Consider the following 16712-nt stretch of genomic DNA (forward strand, 5'->3'; position numbering starts at 1 on the left):
TGTCCACGCTAACATGTCTTAAAGTACAGCTCGCATCTATTGAACGCTCCCAGAATAGACGTACTGCTTTAAAATTGAAGTACATAAATGGGTTTTAAGTATTTACCTGCATTTGTGTGCACTACTTGAAAGCAGCCTGTGTGCATACAGAGTAGAAAAATCAAAATACTCAGGTTATGAACCCAAACCAGAGGAGGAACATACTGTTCGGTTGCAGAAGAGGTGACGCACGAGGTCACTGGCTGTGGGGGCAGCTTGGGCCCTCTTTTTTGTGTTCGGCTGTAGACCTTAGTGGCTGACAGTTAAATGCCTGCTGCCTTGGAGGAAATGCAGCACACTTGGGATGCAGAGTGTGTGTCTGGGGATTGGTAGTGCTGGGAGGAGAAGCAGGCATCTGTGAAACATGTATGTCTATTTTTCAGGTAAAGTATGAGTCCTCTACGAGAACTGATATTACTGCTGACCATCTTTAATTTCCTCTTTAAATTGCCATCAATTCAAACCGTTTAACAGAGCCATTTACTTAAAAGAGAACTGATATCACTTTTTTTTACGTAGGGGCTCAATCATAAGTACCAAAGTTTTCTCAAGTTTTGTTATTGCTAACTTTACAGGTGTACCAAAGGAAAAAAAAAAGCTGCAGTAAAACTCGAAATCTTTATCAAGAGCTGTTAAAATGTTTATGTATAGATTAAATTGTACTGCTGTGTTGTTATAAGCCTTTGTTCCAGGAAAAGCTAAAGTAAATGTTGATTGCGTGAATATCCAGGGGGGAGGTTTATTTGGGAATGATGTAATGTACTCTGCCATCTTGGCACTGTAGCTCTTCCCCCAAAAATCTCAATCCTGAGAATGCTCACAGGAAAGGTTAACAGAAGGGAATTTCACACCAAAGAACATGTGTTTCAGATGAAGAGACATGAAACCCCATTGCCTTACTGTGCTGAGACGAGCCTGGCTGCGGGAGGGTTTCTGAGGCTGGGCTCAGAGCAGAGCCAAAGCTCGGAGCCCCTCTGCAGAGGGGAGCGGTGTGGGACTGCTCCTCAGGGAGCCCTGCCTGCTGGGGGGCTGTTGAATTGAGGGGGAAAGAATGATTCTCTTGTTAACAACAAATGCATTGGTTACTGCTTGAAACTTGCGGTTTCTGATTTAAAATTGTTTATGGTTGTTGTCATGTGCTTAATAAGTAAGAAATGAATTGATTACTTTGAAATCACTTCTTGGTGCTAAAAGGTGTGTTTTTTAATGCAGGCAAGAAGGCAACAAGACCCTAGTCCTGGATCGAACCTAGGAAGTGGTGATGATCTCAAACTACGTTAATCAACAGCAGCAGGCGTGCCATGGGTCTGCACACATTGCTTCTACTTGGCAAAGGATTTAATAAAAGACCAGAAACTGTGATAACTGGGTATACTATGGTCTGTTTCCTGACCTGCGGCAGTCAAAATCACCATGAACTGCCATGGTTTGCACTATGTTTATGTTACGATACCTGCATTTCCCATTTTAAGCATGTAGCCAGTGGCAATTTGAAATTTTGTTTTTCTATGCAAACTTATTTTTGTTGGCACTATTTTAGTGAAATGGAAACTTATGCAGCTATAAAAACATTTTTTTTCTCAATGTAATAAAAATTGTCACTTAAAAATAGGTCAAGATATTACAGATTAAAAACTTTTTTTGTTGTTTTTTGTAAACTGCTGGAAGCCAATGCATTCCAAGCTTAATTTTTTTAATATGGGCTTTTGGAATTTTGATCGTCTTTATTGTGCTCCTGCTTTATTTTAGATATGCATTCTTATCTATCTTTCAGTTTTCTTTTTTTCTAAATTTGTAAGACCTTCTAAAAACTGCTGACATTATTTTTGCATTATTTCCAAGCTTAAACCCAGTGGATCAGTGCTGTTGGAATCAGGTTTCAACCTCCGGGTCTGTAAATGTTACAGTTGCAGTATTCTTTTAACTGCTAACAATCCATTGGTTCCACTTTTTAAATGATAAAATCTTAAAATGTATATTTTCATGCATTAATGCATTCTGCCCCAATATCTGTCTTAGATTTTATTCTCTATTAAGTGAGTTTGGGCGGTTATTATACCCCTGTATATAGTACCTTACTGAAACTCATAGGAAGTCGCAGGCTGGCTTCTGTTTTATTCAGGGATTTTTTTAAATAGTTCTTAAAAAAGGGATACTGCAACTCTACAATCAGATTCAACAGCGTGTTAAACTGGGAATAAAAGTGATCAGCTGCCAAGGTGATATGTATTAAATCATGTTTAAGATAGCTGCTTTAAGTATATTTTATATCTTATGCTTTTTGTAAAGTTGTGCTGAATGGTGAAGAGATGAGGTGGTGCGCAGCAAATCTCATACTGTGCATAGGACACTTCTATCAAATCTTATGCAAATTAAAACTACATTGCAGTAAATATTGCATTTTCTAACAGGGTAAGATTTGGGGTGAGTTGATTTGTGTGAATTGTTTCTGTTTTGTTTGGGGTGGTGGCAAATGGATTTGTTCCCAATTTTTCATTGCATCCAATATTTGAAGAAAACTGATTGGAAATGTGATGTCATCTGGCGTTGTCAAAATGTGGTGCTTCCTGTACAGCCTGATTAATTAAAATGTCACGTGGATACCTTTTTAAAATAAGTGACTTAATCTCAGTGTTTTTAAAAAATGATTTTGAAGGTCAAAACTCTGTATGATGAGAACGCTTTAAATCTTTTTGAAATTCTATAATTAAGATAACTACATTCCTCATTAATGGCAAAAGAATCGATGTAAAAAGAGGTCTTGCAAAAATGTGAGCAGATCTCCATGTGAAGGCAAATCTTTGTATGTTAATGATATGAATATTTAACACTCACTTAAACATGTCAGTAACTGTAAACTGTGAGAATGTCATCAAATAGAAATATTTTGATACTTCAATTTAAATGTGATTCACCTAAAAGATAACCTTTTTCACTCCGTGGCCACGTATTCTTCTTGCTCTCCTGCCCCCAAAGAAATAATTTTTCTAAAGTTTCTGCAATGAGTTATTTTAAGGGACACACGCATGCATCCGCACGCATCCCTAGCCTTGGATCTTCTCTGCCATCTGTGTATTTTTGATGGAATAGTCTGAAGATTTATTTTAAAAGGTTTTCCTAACGGTTCAGTGGTTTTAAACCATAAGTACACAGGAAATTATGCTATCAGATATTAACGTCGCTATCTTTGTGTAAATACTGAACTTTTCCCTATCATCATTTAGCATTCTGCTGCTTACAATATCTTAATGCTGGCATTAAGATCACAAGCCCTTACCCTCTGCTGGTTAGTGCAGACTTTTTAAAGTGCATTTTAAGTTATTGATGCAATTTGATATTTTTCATAATTCCTATTTAAACTGAAGTTGCATCATCTTTCTTGAATTCATCTCCTGTAAGAGTTGCCTTAAGCTACAGGATTGCTTTTGCTACTTTTTGTGTTGTATGTTTAACTTTCATAATAAACTTCTGTGTAGTGAAAACAAGTCGCTGTAAAGTCATTTCTGACATCCTGGTACTTCAAGCTGGTGCATTACGTGTTGGTGGGAGAGGAGCAGGATGCTGGGCGATGCCTCCATCCCACCCTGACCAGGTCTTGATGGCCGTGCTTGAGGCAATAGTGACATCCAGTGGTCACTTGAACCAACCCCAATGCACCTTGTCCAGTGTTAATTCAACCCCTAGGGTTGTGCACACACAAAGAGCATCTTTCATCTTTGCATTTTCATAACAGCCATCAAACCTTTGTAGTTGTGCTCTTTGGACGTGGAGACAAACCAAAAGGTAGTTTGCATGTTGAAATTGAGGAAATGAGGAAATGTGGTGAAGCGCTGTGGGGAAGATACGGATATTACGTGCTACACCTGAAAGCCTCTTCTAAGGCTGCTGAAATTTTAGATGGTGTGACTTAAAGCAGCTTGTGCTGACAGATAATGCTGCTAATGGACTGAAATCATGTACAGGGGGTTGTTGGTTTTTAGTAACCAGAGCTGAAGACTGCTTTGGAAGTGTTTCCATGCAAAAGGGCCAAGTATGATCTTAATTTGTGCTTCTAAAAGCTGATTCTAAGTGGATCTGAGTAGTGCCTAATGTCCGTTGCCTGTGGTTCTTCAGAAGATAATCTGTACTTCGGAAGGGTGGCAGTACTGAAAACAAAACCAGCTGCCAGGCAGTGTTACTTTGGCTTCCTGAAGTTTCCAATTGGTGCTTTTATAGGAACATCGTGCAGTAGCTTAGTTCACAACACATCTTTAAAGAGCTGTTCGTAAAGCCATTAGATAACCTGGCCATTTACTTGCAAGTTCATAAAATGATCCACTTTTCTGCCCAGGGTACATCACGAGTGGATGGCTACTTTATTCCTAAAGCCTTTACTTGTGTGGAGGCATGTGAAGGGCAGTGGTGGTTTGTCCCCTTGTTTCTCTCACCATGAGCTTGCTTCGCAGTCACCCTGAGCAGCAGAGGGAATCTGAACAGCCTCCGGCATGAGGCACCTACATCCAAAGGGGTTTTTTAAGCCATTGCCATCTTTTCCTTGGGGATGTCTGTGCTTGGTTTGGGAGTGAAGCCCCTGGAAACGTTGGAGCTTCTTGGAATGGAAAAAGATGCCCGTGACCTGTAAGGCAACCAGAGCATGTGAAGTCTGGTAACTTGACTTTTTTTTTAAACCTCTTGCAGTTACGTGGCTTCTTCCTCACCTAAGAGAATCCATCACATTAACTGTTCAGCCCATTTTACATTAGGTTTTCAAAACCTGAATGAGGGCTTCCTGGTCTCTTTAATGACATAACAACTGTCAGCTGTCCTGGACTGGGCTCTCAGCCCCCCATTTTCTAGCAGGCAATGACAAAACTGAGACTGCTGGTGGAAAGAGCAGCTTTTCTGTTCCTGCAGGTTTGTGGTGGTTTGTCTAATAAGAAGCCTTGGTTAGGTAAAGCCTGGAAGTTAAGTAAAGGAGACTTGGTTTCAGAGAAGTCAAAATGTCATGGCTTGACAGGATCTTGACAAGACTGTCACCTTTCTTTGCCCACCACTAGTTCAGGCCACCACTTTGTTACAGATGCATTTAGGAATCCGTCCTGTCTGCACCAAAATAGGACTGATTTATTTAAAGTACATTAGTTTGTTAGCGCATTTCCAATGCAAATGAGCGAATTACAAAAGTGGCTTCGAGGATAAGAATTACAGCGAGAAGTTACAGCAGAGTTGTACATTTGCATAGGCAACATTTCTCATAACTCATTTGCCTTGCATCCTGTCTGCACGCTGCAACAACATGTAAATCCCGGTGCATGCATATTCATCAGCTGCTGCACAGCTCACAGCTGCTTAGGCTCACGGTTTAAGTAACTTTATTAAACATCTTAGTTACAGATTGAGATAAGTGAGTTTCCAGAATTGCCTCAGGCTCATTTCTTAAAGCTCACGAGTGGGGAAAAAAAAATAACACAGAGAAGCCGTGTGTTAACTCGGTCGCTGCTGTGATCTCCCAGTAGGCGGCCCTGGAAAACCCAGACACCTGTGAGAAGGGAAGAAGCTGAAAACGGGAATGTTTCTTGCTCAGTCTAGTCCACAGCTTGTCAAAGCTGGTGAGACTTCTGCTAAATCTTTGCTGGTGCCCCTAATTCTCCTGATTAGGGACTGTGCTTTCCAGTCTGTGAGACTTGATGGTGCTGTCTTAGGGGAAAGTGGGTTTCTGTTGTTCCATAGGCACCAATTTCCTGTGTTTCACAGAAACCGGTCACTTAAGCCACTTTCCTCCTTTTCCCCTCACTCTTGTGAAACAAGTGATGACTTTTCTCCCTCTCTTGTGGGTTCTGACCACATTTCTTAGCTTTTTCTCTGCTACCGTTCCACTGAGCTTGAGAAAAGAAAATTGTTGCAGAGCTGGAGAAAGGCTTTTCCTAGAAGCTCCTCTCTCTTTTCCACCTGTCAGGGGCTGGTCTGCTGAAAGAGGCTGTCCCTGTGGGCCTTGCCTCCTCGCCTCCTTGGACTGTTCCAGCTATAACTCTGCTGTTTTTGCTGTTCACGCCGTGCCAAAGTCCAGCAAAGTGTAGGCCTGGGGAAGCAAGTGGCACAGAATAACTTTCAGGCTGCAAATTGGACTGCTTGTGGCCTTCGTAGCTACTGATATACAAATATTGCTGCAGCACGTAGCTGGGGTGATGCTCCGGTGACTGCTGGGGTGTTTCGGGGCTTTGGCCCTCGGTGGCAGTGACACAGATGATGGCTCCTCACGCTGTGCTCCTCGGGGAGGTCTCAGCCTTGAGAAGCTGAGGTTAACATGGGAGGAAGCAAGGTGGCTCAGGGCAGAGGCCTTGCGAGGGTGGATTGAAGCACAGAGGCTGGTGGCTGGGCTGCCCTCCGGCCTCTCCAGGAGGGGAGGTGAGATGGTGGCCAAGCGCCTCAGGTGAGAAGAGAAAATGGCAGGCGGGCCCACAGCTGTTCCTTCCCAATGCTGTTCAGCTCTGCACCTTTCACAGGCCCAGCCCAGCGGGCAGTGCTGTTTCCCTTTGCTTTGGGTTGGTCAAAATGTTCGTGGCCTTGGCTTGAGGAAAAAAGGGAGCACATGGTTCTGAGGGATCAGAATTAGTGCAGTTTAACGCACCCTGTTTGTGGACGCCTGTGCTGTGCCTGCTTTTCTCTCGCAGACATCTCCCAAGCTGCCATTTAGCAGGTGGAGGAAATTAGCAGGCAGATGGGTGGACATCTGGGACCAGCCGTGGCAAAAAGGAGAGCAGGCAGAGGAACGGTTACACAAGGCCAGCAACAGGTCTGGTGCACAGCAGTGAATTTATTCTAGCCTATGGATTTTGGAAGCAGGAGGGATACCCCTCCTGTAGCAAGGATTTTGGTGCCAAACCAACCCGTGGCCTGTCTGAGCCCTCTATGGGACCTGCCTGCTTCCTCTGCCTTTGGCTGCAGATTAGGATCTCGAGTTCCTGTCCTTGTCTTCTTGCTGCTGCAGAGTTGAGCCCTGTGAAGTGTGCGTCTCTGTCTCTTTGCAGTGCTATGTTGAGATCTTGTTTGTAATTGTGGATAAATGCTTCCAGAATCTTTCCACAAAGGGAAATACACATGGGTGAATTCCTTCTCCTTGTGGAAGTGCATAGGGTTGACAAAGCCCTGCTTGTTTGGAGGGTTGAAGCATGTGGTGCGGGTCATGGGCCCGGGGGAGCAGGCAGCCTCCCTGGTCCTCATGGTGAATCTTTGTGTTTGTTTGTGGCTTTATCATCGTAATTCTTGAGTGTGTCCTGCTGCAGAAGGCTTTCAACCTGCGGTAAATCCGTGCTGCTGTCCATACTTTGGGGAGCAAGATCTCTGCCATCCCACGGACACCCATGGGCCCGTCATTGAGCTCCTCCTGCTCCATGTGTAAAATGTGCCTGAAGCTCACATAATTCAGCTTTGCTCATTTAGGAACACGTTGTCAAGACTTATTGCTGGGTTTCTTCACTTGATAGTCATTTTAACTCAAATGTGCGACACTCAAGTTAGTATTTCATGCAATTTTGGCACTGCAGGCCTGTTCCATGGCAGTTGAGCAGGAAAGGTCATCAGCTTGATGGACATCTGCAGGTTTCCTTTCTCAGCATTTGGACCCGGCAGCTGGACTTTGTAGCTCCCTTCCAACTGAACTACTCTATTTATTCTTTGTGCTTTCTTCTACGGCATTTACAGATGCCTGTTCTAAAACCCTCCCTGTGCTGATGTTGAGGCTCTGCCCCCAGACAAGGGCCTTGGTCTTTTTCAGCTGGGGGAACTGGTAGAGACCTTCAGAGGGATGAGGGGACAGCAGTAAGGAGGTGCTGCTGTTGTTCCACCTGCCCTGGCTCAGGCAGGTTTGGGGTCTGGTTTTAGGACCAGGGTCTCTCCTGTGTGTCTGCATGGAGTTGGCTGGGTGGGGGTGACCCGGTGAAGCCCTGGTGGCTGTAAGCTTGGGGCATGGCGGGGCAGTTGGCAGGGGCAGCACTGAATTGCTGTCAGGCTGTGAGCAAAGCCACAGGGGTGACTAACTTCTGTCTCATCAGAAGACGGTTCTTCAGAAACGAGCGGGTCCATCCAGAAACACCAGACTAACCATCACCTCTGCGGCGGGACGGCCGCCGAGCATCTCGGTTCCCAGAATGAGGTGTCACTTACCCAGAAAGGGCCTGGAGGTCCCCTCCCACCCCACCGCCTGCTCTGCAGCACCCTGCACCGCTCTGGAGGCCCCTGCAATGGGGCACAGCTGCCACAAAGCTGCTGGGGAGCCTGTTGCACCCTGCAAAAAAAAGAGGGGAGGACATTTGGGGAGGCTCAGCCCTGCGCAGGGGCCAGCCGTGAGTGGAAGCTCCAGGTCGCTTGCTCTCACCACCTTTCTGAGCATCCTTTGTCCCTCTTGGCCACCTGCTTGGTCCAGAGCTAGACGTGCTGCCGAGTAGCCCCTGGGACCCCTTGTCCCCTTCTTGCCGGGGCGGGTGCTCCCACACCGAGGACAGATCCTCTTTTTGGTTCTGCTTTCAGTTCTGCTCTGCAGCGTGCCGCTGGCTCGTGGCCACCGGGATGCGGTCTCAGCGGGCCCATGGGGCGCGTGACTCCCTCAAACCACCCATCCCCATGAAGGTGCATCCGTCACCCACTTCTTCAGACCTTTGCGGCATTTTGCCGTCTGCGTCTGTCCGGGCAGGGTGAGACTGTGTGGTCCTGTTGTGCTCCTGCCCTGGCTGGGGTGAGCATCCCAGGACTTGGCCTCCAGCACAACTAAGTGCTGAAGAAACCTCCAGTTTTAGGGTTAGCTCAGCAAAGCTGATGATAGCAGTGTTGGATGGGCTGAGGTTTTGCAGCACCTTGCTCCGTCCTGGACTGGAAGAAGCTTCTTGTTCTTCTGGGGTGGGCATGGACCTACATTCAAAACCATTACTTTGCCCAAGAAGGGAGAATGAAGTATTGCCTTCCTTGTGCTGGCCACAGCATCACGCCAAATAACTCGGAAAGAACCAAATTATCACCTCAAAATGTCAGAGCCCGCAGCAGCATCTCAATGTGCTGCACCATGCGTTGCCCCTGAGGCTGAACCACCTCTGGGATAAAAGAGAAGCAGGACACATCTGGTCCTAATGAAGCCGAAACCAATTTAGATCTCACCCTGCATGAATCATGGCTTCAAATACATCTGGAGGGGCCGAGGGCTGTGAAATGCACAGTCGTGTGGGCAAGGATGGGGAGAGCCCAGGTTTGTGGAGTGATGCTGGTGGCCACCGAGGTCCCTGATGCAGCCAAACTCGTCAGCCCCTGCCCACCTCAGGAGGCTCAGGAGGGTTCCTGGGTGATGGAAAACCTCCTGTGCTCAGTGCCAAGATGGGAAAACCACAGCCAGGGGTCCCAGGGAGGGTCAGCAGATGCTGCTTTGAAACGTTTTGAGCTGTAAAAGCAGTTTTTTAGCAGGAAATGCACCTTAAAAAAAAAAATAATAAAATGAAAAAAAATATAGAGCTCTGTAGCAGAAATCTTTCTCTCAGCCCAAATACCACTGCCGCCTTTGGGGACTGGTTTCCAAAGCATTTTGCTGGGCAGCTGCAGAGAAGCTCTCCTTGCAGAAATGATTTGCGTTATCACATCTCATCAGGAGAGGGCAGCTCGCCTTCAAGACCAGCAATCGCTCGCATGAAGCGAAAGATCCCCGGTGAGCTTTTGGTCCCTCCTGGTACCCTTGGTGTTGTTTTCCTCTTCCTTGGGGTCACAAACCCAGTGTGGCGATGGGAGAGGTGGTGGTGAGGGTGAAGTGGCCCAGGGTTTTTGGTCTGGCTGTGAGTTCCTGTTGTTGGTGCCTATTTTTATTTTTATTTTTATTTTTATTTTTATTTTTATTTTTATTTTTATTTTTATTTTTATTTTTATTTTTATTTTTATTATTTTTATTTTATTATTGGATCTGGCTGTGGCTTGGGGCAGGACCGGTGGAGATGCCCACATCTTCTCACAGCATCACTGCGCTGGTGGCCTCGTTGCTCCTTTCTTCCTGAATGAGTCACGCACGAGCTCGTCTCGCTAACCTGCCTTGTGCTACTTACTAATTTCTACCTAAGCCTTTGTTCCCCACCCTTTTGTGTTTCGACCGGAAAAACGAGATTTGGGGTTGGTGGTTTTTATTTTTTTGTTCTTGTTTTTCCCTGGGTTTACCAGCACGGTGTCATTTAGGGCTCGTGTTTTGGGCCTGGTGCTTTCTGGGGAGAGCTCGGCAGTGCACAGCCGTAGCCCCAGCTCTGGGGTTGGAGCATTAATTTGGGAAAAAGTGAGAAATTGGCAAATAACAGCAGTCTCTCATTACAAATTTCTGACATATTTCCCTTGGAGGTTATTGCATTGGCTGCGTGGGCAACAAGAAATCAGTGGGGGCTTGTGCTATATGAGAAACAATACATTTTTGGCCATACCAAAATAAATTCTTCAATAAATCCTCACCCCAGTACTGATCAGCACAGTCCCATTTAATTACGTGAGATGGTTTTTTGTTGGATAGAAAACCACTCCTCTGGCCAAAAAGGTGAGCAAGCAGCTCTGCTTACACCTATCTCAAAAAATCTCAGAGAAAACACTTATTCTTTTAATTCCTGCCCATTGTGGACCACGAACGAGGTTTTCCTGCTGGGTGCAGGCCCTGCTGGCACTCGGGTGGATGTTTTTTTTCCTGGGCGGAGGTCTTGCAGCCGCTCACTTCCCCGCTGCATGAAAGCATCTTTTCTTCCCCGGTGGAAAACTCCGGGATTAAGGACTGCCTCAGGCCCTGGCGGTCCCGGCTGGCGGACATATGGGATCACAGGTATGTTTTTCAAGGAAGTTTTATTTTTATTATTTATGTATTTAAAGATGTGCCCTTGCTTTGAGGAGCTCTGTTCGTGGTGTGCCAGCCTCTGAGCAGAAGGAGAAGGTGGATCGGGGCTTGGCCACGCAGCCTGTCCTGCTCCACGGTCCGTGGTCCGCAGTGCCCTCTGGGGCTGCGCTGTCCCCTACCCTCCATGTTCCCTCCATCCATGTCCCCTCCATGTCCTTTACCCTCAATATCCTCAGCTATCCACATCCCCTACCCTTAATGTCCCCCCTCTTTCAGGTCCCCTGTCCTCCACATCCCATCCTCCACGTCCCCCATCCTCCACACCCACCGCCCTGCATCCCCTCCCCTCCATTTCCCTTGCCTTCCACGTTCCCCTACCCCATGTCCCCCACCCTCCACACCCCCTTCTCTTCACATCCTCTGTCCCCAATGTCCTGTGCCCTCCACATCCCCTACCCCGTCCCCTACCCTCCATGTCCCCTGCCCTCCATGTCCTTTGCCCTCAGCATCCCCTACCCTCCATATCCCCTATCCTCCATGTCCCTGGTCCTTCATGTCCCTTGCCCTCCATGTCCCTTACTCTCCATGTCCCCTGCCCTTTCTGTCCCCTGCTCTCTCTGTCTCCTGCTCTCTGTGTCCCCCCCCATCCCCTCCCTCCCAGTTCATCCCGAGGCGGGTCTCGAACCCGCGGCCTCCCCTTCCCCACCTCCCCCTCCCCCTCCCCTCAGCGAAGGGGCGGGGCTCCCCTCGCCCCTCCCTCCCCTCCCTCCCCTCCCTCCCCCGGCGCGGCCTCGCCTGACGGCCGCCGCCCGGCGCTTTTTCAGCAGCCGCAAGTGAGGTGAGCGGCGGCCCCGCGGCGAGGGGGGGGTTTGAGGGGGGGGGGGGGGCGGCCTTTTTCCCCCCCTCGCTCCCCTTTTTACCCCTTCGCCCCCCGCCCACCCCCGGTGCTGTGGGACCGGGCGGCTCCCCACAGCCTCGGGGGGGCGGCGAGGAAGGGGGGAGGGTGGATTTTTGGAGGGGTGGGGGCGGTTGCTATGGTGATAGCGCTGGGGCGGAGGGGGCCCTGAGGGGGTCAGGGGGCCCTGAGGGGGCTCTAAGGGGGTCTCCGCCTTTCTCTCACCCCCCTTTTTCCCTTCCTCGCCTCCCCGCAGGGGTCCGGCGCCGCCGCTGCCCGTGAGCCGGGGCCTCCGCGCCAATGCTGGACCTGGAGGTGGTGCCCGAGCGCTCCCTGGGCAACGAGCAATGGGAGTTCACCCTCGGTAAGTGCCCCCCGGCCGCCTCAGGGGGCTTTACACCCCCCCTCAGTCCGTCCCCGGCTCAGAGCAGCACCTCACGTTTCTCTTTTGGGTGAGCTGACCCCCTGAGCTGCTGTGGGGCGCCTCTCCAGCTCCACACGCCGCCCCCTGCTTTGTTTACCAGCTGCCAGGCTTTCCTCCAGCCTTTCGCCTTCTTTTGTCTTGCTCTGCTAAGACCAGGCTAACCCTGGCCCCAAAAAGAAGGCAGGGATGTGCTGGCTGTGGGCTGGTGTCGCCTGCCAGGTGATAGCAGCACTGTGGGAATGCTCAGCCCGAGTGCTGTGCCTCTCTCCAGACCCTAAACACGAGCCCCGGGTTTCACAGTTCCTTTGTGTCGTTGCTGGGTTGCGACATCGGAGCGGGGAAGGCAAACTTTTGAGAGGCTTTCTCAGGGTTAGATAATAAGTGCTTGCCCTTCCGGCAGCTCTCATTTCTCATCTGGGAGGCTCTTGCCCACCAGCCGATCCTCCCTGTGCTGCAATGAGGAGGGAGAATTTCCCCCAGCCGATACAAATTTGGCTGGTGCTAGCCCGGGGCGCTTAGGCACAGAGCTGGAGCGTCCTCAGGTGACTCGTGCCTTGAGGCGAGCCGTGGCAGTCCCTGAAGTTCTCAGAAAACACCGCAGCTGTTGTGTTTTTCAAGGGCTTGTTGGAGGTGCCAGCGCAGGGCTCTTTTTGTCAGAGCTCTCCGCCTTTGTTGCTGGTGTTTGTTAGTGGTAGCTGAAGTTTGGCTGAGGTAAACAGGGCTCTGCATGTTGGCCAGAACTTGAGTTACAACACTGCTGCTGTTGTCACCTGTGACAGCAGGGGGACAGGCTTAAAAGAGCAGCACGCAGCTTCCATGAACTTCGGTTACACCAAGGGAGCGGTGCTGTGGTGTGTGGAGCTGCTGATGGGGAAGCCGTGGGACACAAAGGGCCGTTTGTGCCTCTGCGGGCTCAGAGCGTGGTGGTTAGGGAGCGTTAGAATGGCTTTGGGGGCTAATTATAGCAGTACCTCGGTCCCACCCTTCTGAAACCTCGTTGATCTCCTCATACCGCTGACGTGTTCCCGTGTTCTCGCTGCTCTGCATGACCTTCTGTGATCCCTTAGTGCCTGTGTTACCTGAAAATAAATGTGATCTCAAATTATATCCCCTGGCAGTGCTCGTAAAGATATGCTGCTGACTCCTCCTCCCCGGTTCTCCTTTTTCTTTTTATAAATAAGATTTGTTTTCATTTTCCCAAGCGCCCCCAAAGAAGCCCGTTAACACAATCCCATGGCTAAAATTACATGCTGTGTCTCCGTCTGTGTGTACACACGCATAGATGTGAGAGGGAGGAAACCCGGCTGTAATTCTTGGAGTAAACATAGCCACCACGTGATGCGTCTCATATATAATTAGCACGACCTGCTGGTGCGGAGCAGGAGGCTGACTAGGCATTGAGACACTTAACTTTGTCGTGCTCGAGCGCTCCTGTCCTAGAGCTGTCTCTGATACCTCTGGCTGGGCTGTGGGAACGGTACCAGGGCTGGAAGGGTTCGTGTAAAGGGGCTTCTTGCTGCTCCTTCCACTCAGGGCTGGTTCAGAGCCGCTCTTTGCAGTGCTCACAGCAGCCCTCCTGACCTGCCGCTGCCTCTGGCTTCCCCTCCTGTACCCACAGTGGAGATGACAGAGGGGAAATGCCAGGAAAATTTTCTACGTGAGTTTTTGGATGCTGTTTCTGGCTCCAGCGTTGACTCACTGTGTGAGCAGAGTGCTAAAAAATCTGAGCGAGGCTGAGTTTTGTGTTCAGTTGGGTACCTGGGTCACTGCTCCTCTTGGGCCACATTCCTGCCTTTTTAAGAGAGAACAATTACTGATTTTGTAGTGCCTGTAGCTGTGTTATTACTGTTAGACACTTATAATTTCTCAGGCCCACTTCTATTTCTCTTGCTTTTTAGACTTTCTTTGCCTACAAAGATTCACTTCCCTTTGTTTAGGGATTCTGACTTGCTGACTTGTGCATTTTCTGGTGTCTTTTTACCATTTGTGTTTGCTCCTCCACTCCCTGCCCCTTCAAGCCCCAGCATCAGAGGGCTGCTCACCTTCAAGCCGTGTTGTTGGCCAGCAGCGTACCCGCGAGGTATCTGTATCATGTGTCCCCCCCGGCCTTAAGAGAAGGGGAAAGTCTGTGCCAGGAGAGTCCTAGTGCTGAGCTTTGTGCACTTTATTTGCCAGGGCTCGCTTTGGTCGCCCATCCGATGCGCTGGAAGCCCTGCGAGCTTCCCAGTTCCATGCTGGTGAGCGGGGGGGGGGAAAAAGGATTCTTTGTTTTCCTCTCTGACTGCAATGGCTGCAGGCTGGGGAGGAAAAGGGGTGTTTGCGTGTCTGTGTGTGAGAAGGGTGGAGAAAAACAGCCTAGTTTCTTCGCTCCCTCCTTGGCTCTCTGCGAAGGGAGGGTACTGGCTCCTCCGTGTGCAGTTCAGGTTCTGGGACTGCTCCCAGAGAACTTCAATTCCTGTTTGTAGCTTTGCTCGACGGTTGCATGGCAAAACCCGCTCGCTTCCCAGTCAGCGAAAAGTGCCTGAAATCAGCCCTTGTCCGTTTGCTTCCAGCGTGAGAAAGCTGTGAGTAAGAGTCACATGAGCTATCTGTTTGCACACTCACGGCCCCAGGATTGCATCAGTTTACACCGGGCTCCAAACCCCACTCCAGTTTGTGTTTGCTGCTTCTCCCCGCGTGTTTTACTGACACCTTACCAACTGCTGGCACTTGCTGTCAGTGTCCAGGTTCCTTCAGCTCACTCGCTGGCTTTGCTGAGCCTTGGGCATCTCTTTCAGGAGGTTTAATGGTCATTCCCTGCGTGTCTCCCAGAAACCTGGACTTTTGAAAACAGCCTTTATGCTTTTTGGGGGGATTGTAGCTTCTGCTGTTTTAAGAGATGGGTGACTCTCGAAGCAGCAACTTTGATCTTAGCTTCTTGCTGTTCCTTACATTTCTGTGCCATTTTGAAAATATTATCTACTACATAACTCTCTTCTCCAAACACACTCCAAGGTTCAGCTGCCTAGACTACAAGGCAACTGCTATTTCCTGGATAATAGGAAACAGTGCTGCTTTGTTGTGTCCCTCCGTGCATTTAAATTTTGTTGCCGGTATTAAAATAATCAGTGTTCTTCTTCAATTTGTCATTTTCTGGTGTAAAACTTCCAATCACAAAATTGCTTTTCATGTTAGCCCACGCTCTTGGAAAAAACTTGTACCAAAACCATTTCTATGTGGTATTTACAAACCCAACCATGGTAGTTCTCATCTATAAAACAGTTTTGCCCAAATTAGATTTTGGAATTGCAGAAAAGCTGCAGTGTACGAGCAACAGGCATGTAACTTAGTGCTACACAGGAAAAAAAAATTGTTCTGGTATTATGCTGGTGTTGCATTAAAGCAGTACCTGCGGTGATCTAGGGGTGTGTAATTTATATTTGAAGAGTTTTCATCTTTTGGTAGAAAGTGGCTAGGAAGTACTCTGTAACACCATGCACAGGCTGCTTGAAGGATGTAGCTGGTATCTCTGAATCGAAATTCCCGAGCTGTTACCTAAATAAAAGTGCAGGTCCCGTGGTCAATTTTCCTATCTGAGGCAATTTTCTTCAAGCTTAAGAACCAGAAGTAGAGAAGAAATGGCCAAGCAGTGTGAAGAAAGTGTCAGATAACTAAATCACAATTGACTTGCAGCAATTAGGAAGGAATAAAACCTCAGAATGATGAGCTCATGCTCAAACGTGGCATTTATAACGAGAATCCCGGGACCCGATGGCGTTTCGTTTGGAAGGACAGCCAAGGTTTGAAGCGCGGTGCAGGGGGAGGTGGCACTGTGCAGAGCCGCCATGCCTGCTGCAGGTTCAGCTGTCCTGCTGCACTTCCAAAATTTATTGCTGGAGTGAGGGACGCTGTAAAAATAGCCCTGGAAATGGTGTTGGTGTGAATGGTGACACTGGTTACCGCGGCTGAACCAGGTGTAGTGTGTTTAACTTCCTTTTCTTTGTCAAATCTGCTGCCCGCTTTGTTAGGAAATGGTCATCTGCAACCTTTCTGTCCAAAAATGCTGTTACCCTGTGTCTGAGCTGGAGAAATCCTCTGTTTTTACTTACAGGAATGCCCTTGGCTCAGGCTGTAGCAATTCTTCAGAAACACTGTCGCATTATCAAGAATGTCCAGGTTCTCTACAGTGAGCAGGTGAGTAGTGAGTGGGCTGCCCACATCTCTTAACCTCCTTGTGCCGCAGAATTAGGGTGTAATGGGGCAAACTGATACTGTGTCACATCAATGTGCATGTTCAATGCATTGCTGAGCTGTTCAATCTTATAACAGCTTCACATCAAGCTCAATCTCAACACACTGCCAAGATTTAACAGATGCCACTCTTGTAGATGTGGTGGTGGAGCAGTATTGGTTTTACTTCATAAAAGGAAATGTTCTGCTGGATAATCCTAGTCTTTTTTTCCATTGTCATCTTGTGTGGCAGCACTTTAAAGTACCCAACCATTCATTACTTTTAACTCTCCTGTTTGGTTTGGGGGTGATGAAGCTGCTGAAAATGCCTC

At 48.3% G+C, this 16712-nt stretch overlaps 2 protein-coding genes across 4 annotated transcripts in view; both read left to right on the plus strand.

The window, feature by feature from the left end:
• CBFB (core-binding factor subunit beta) overlaps window positions 1–3524 on the plus strand; it is a 41864-nt gene extending 38340 nt beyond the window's left edge. For both annotated transcript variants that reach the window (XM_084533562.1, XM_084533561.1), the window contains exon 6: window positions 1252–3524. In XM_084533562.1, the coding sequence (XP_084389688.1) occupies window positions 1252–1274 (23 nt within the window). In that variant the 3' untranslated portion in view covers window positions 1275–3524. The remainder of the gene's footprint in view (window positions 1–1251) is intronic.
• An 8110-nt stretch (window positions 3525–11634) lies between these two features.
• The window catches only part of PHAF1 (phagophore assembly factor 1), a 35378-nt gene continuing 30300 nt past the window's right edge, over window positions 11635–16712 (plus strand). The window contains exons 1-3 of one of the 2 annotated variants that reach the window (XM_084533537.1): window positions 11635–11690; window positions 12004–12111; window positions 16262–16344. In XM_084533537.1, the coding sequence (XP_084389663.1) occupies window positions 12048–12111; window positions 16262–16344 (147 nt within the window). In that variant the 5' untranslated portion in view covers window positions 11635–11690; window positions 12004–12047. Of the gene's footprint in view, window positions 11691–11946; window positions 12112–16261; window positions 16345–16712 lie in introns of those variants that run through there. The other variant, XM_084533538.1, reaches the window with a different exon arrangement.

This window comes from Aythya ferina, assembly GCF_964211825.1.
Source record: "Aythya ferina genome assembly, chromosome: 12".
Taxonomy (NCBI): domain Eukaryota; kingdom Metazoa; phylum Chordata; class Aves; order Anseriformes; family Anatidae; genus Aythya; species Aythya ferina.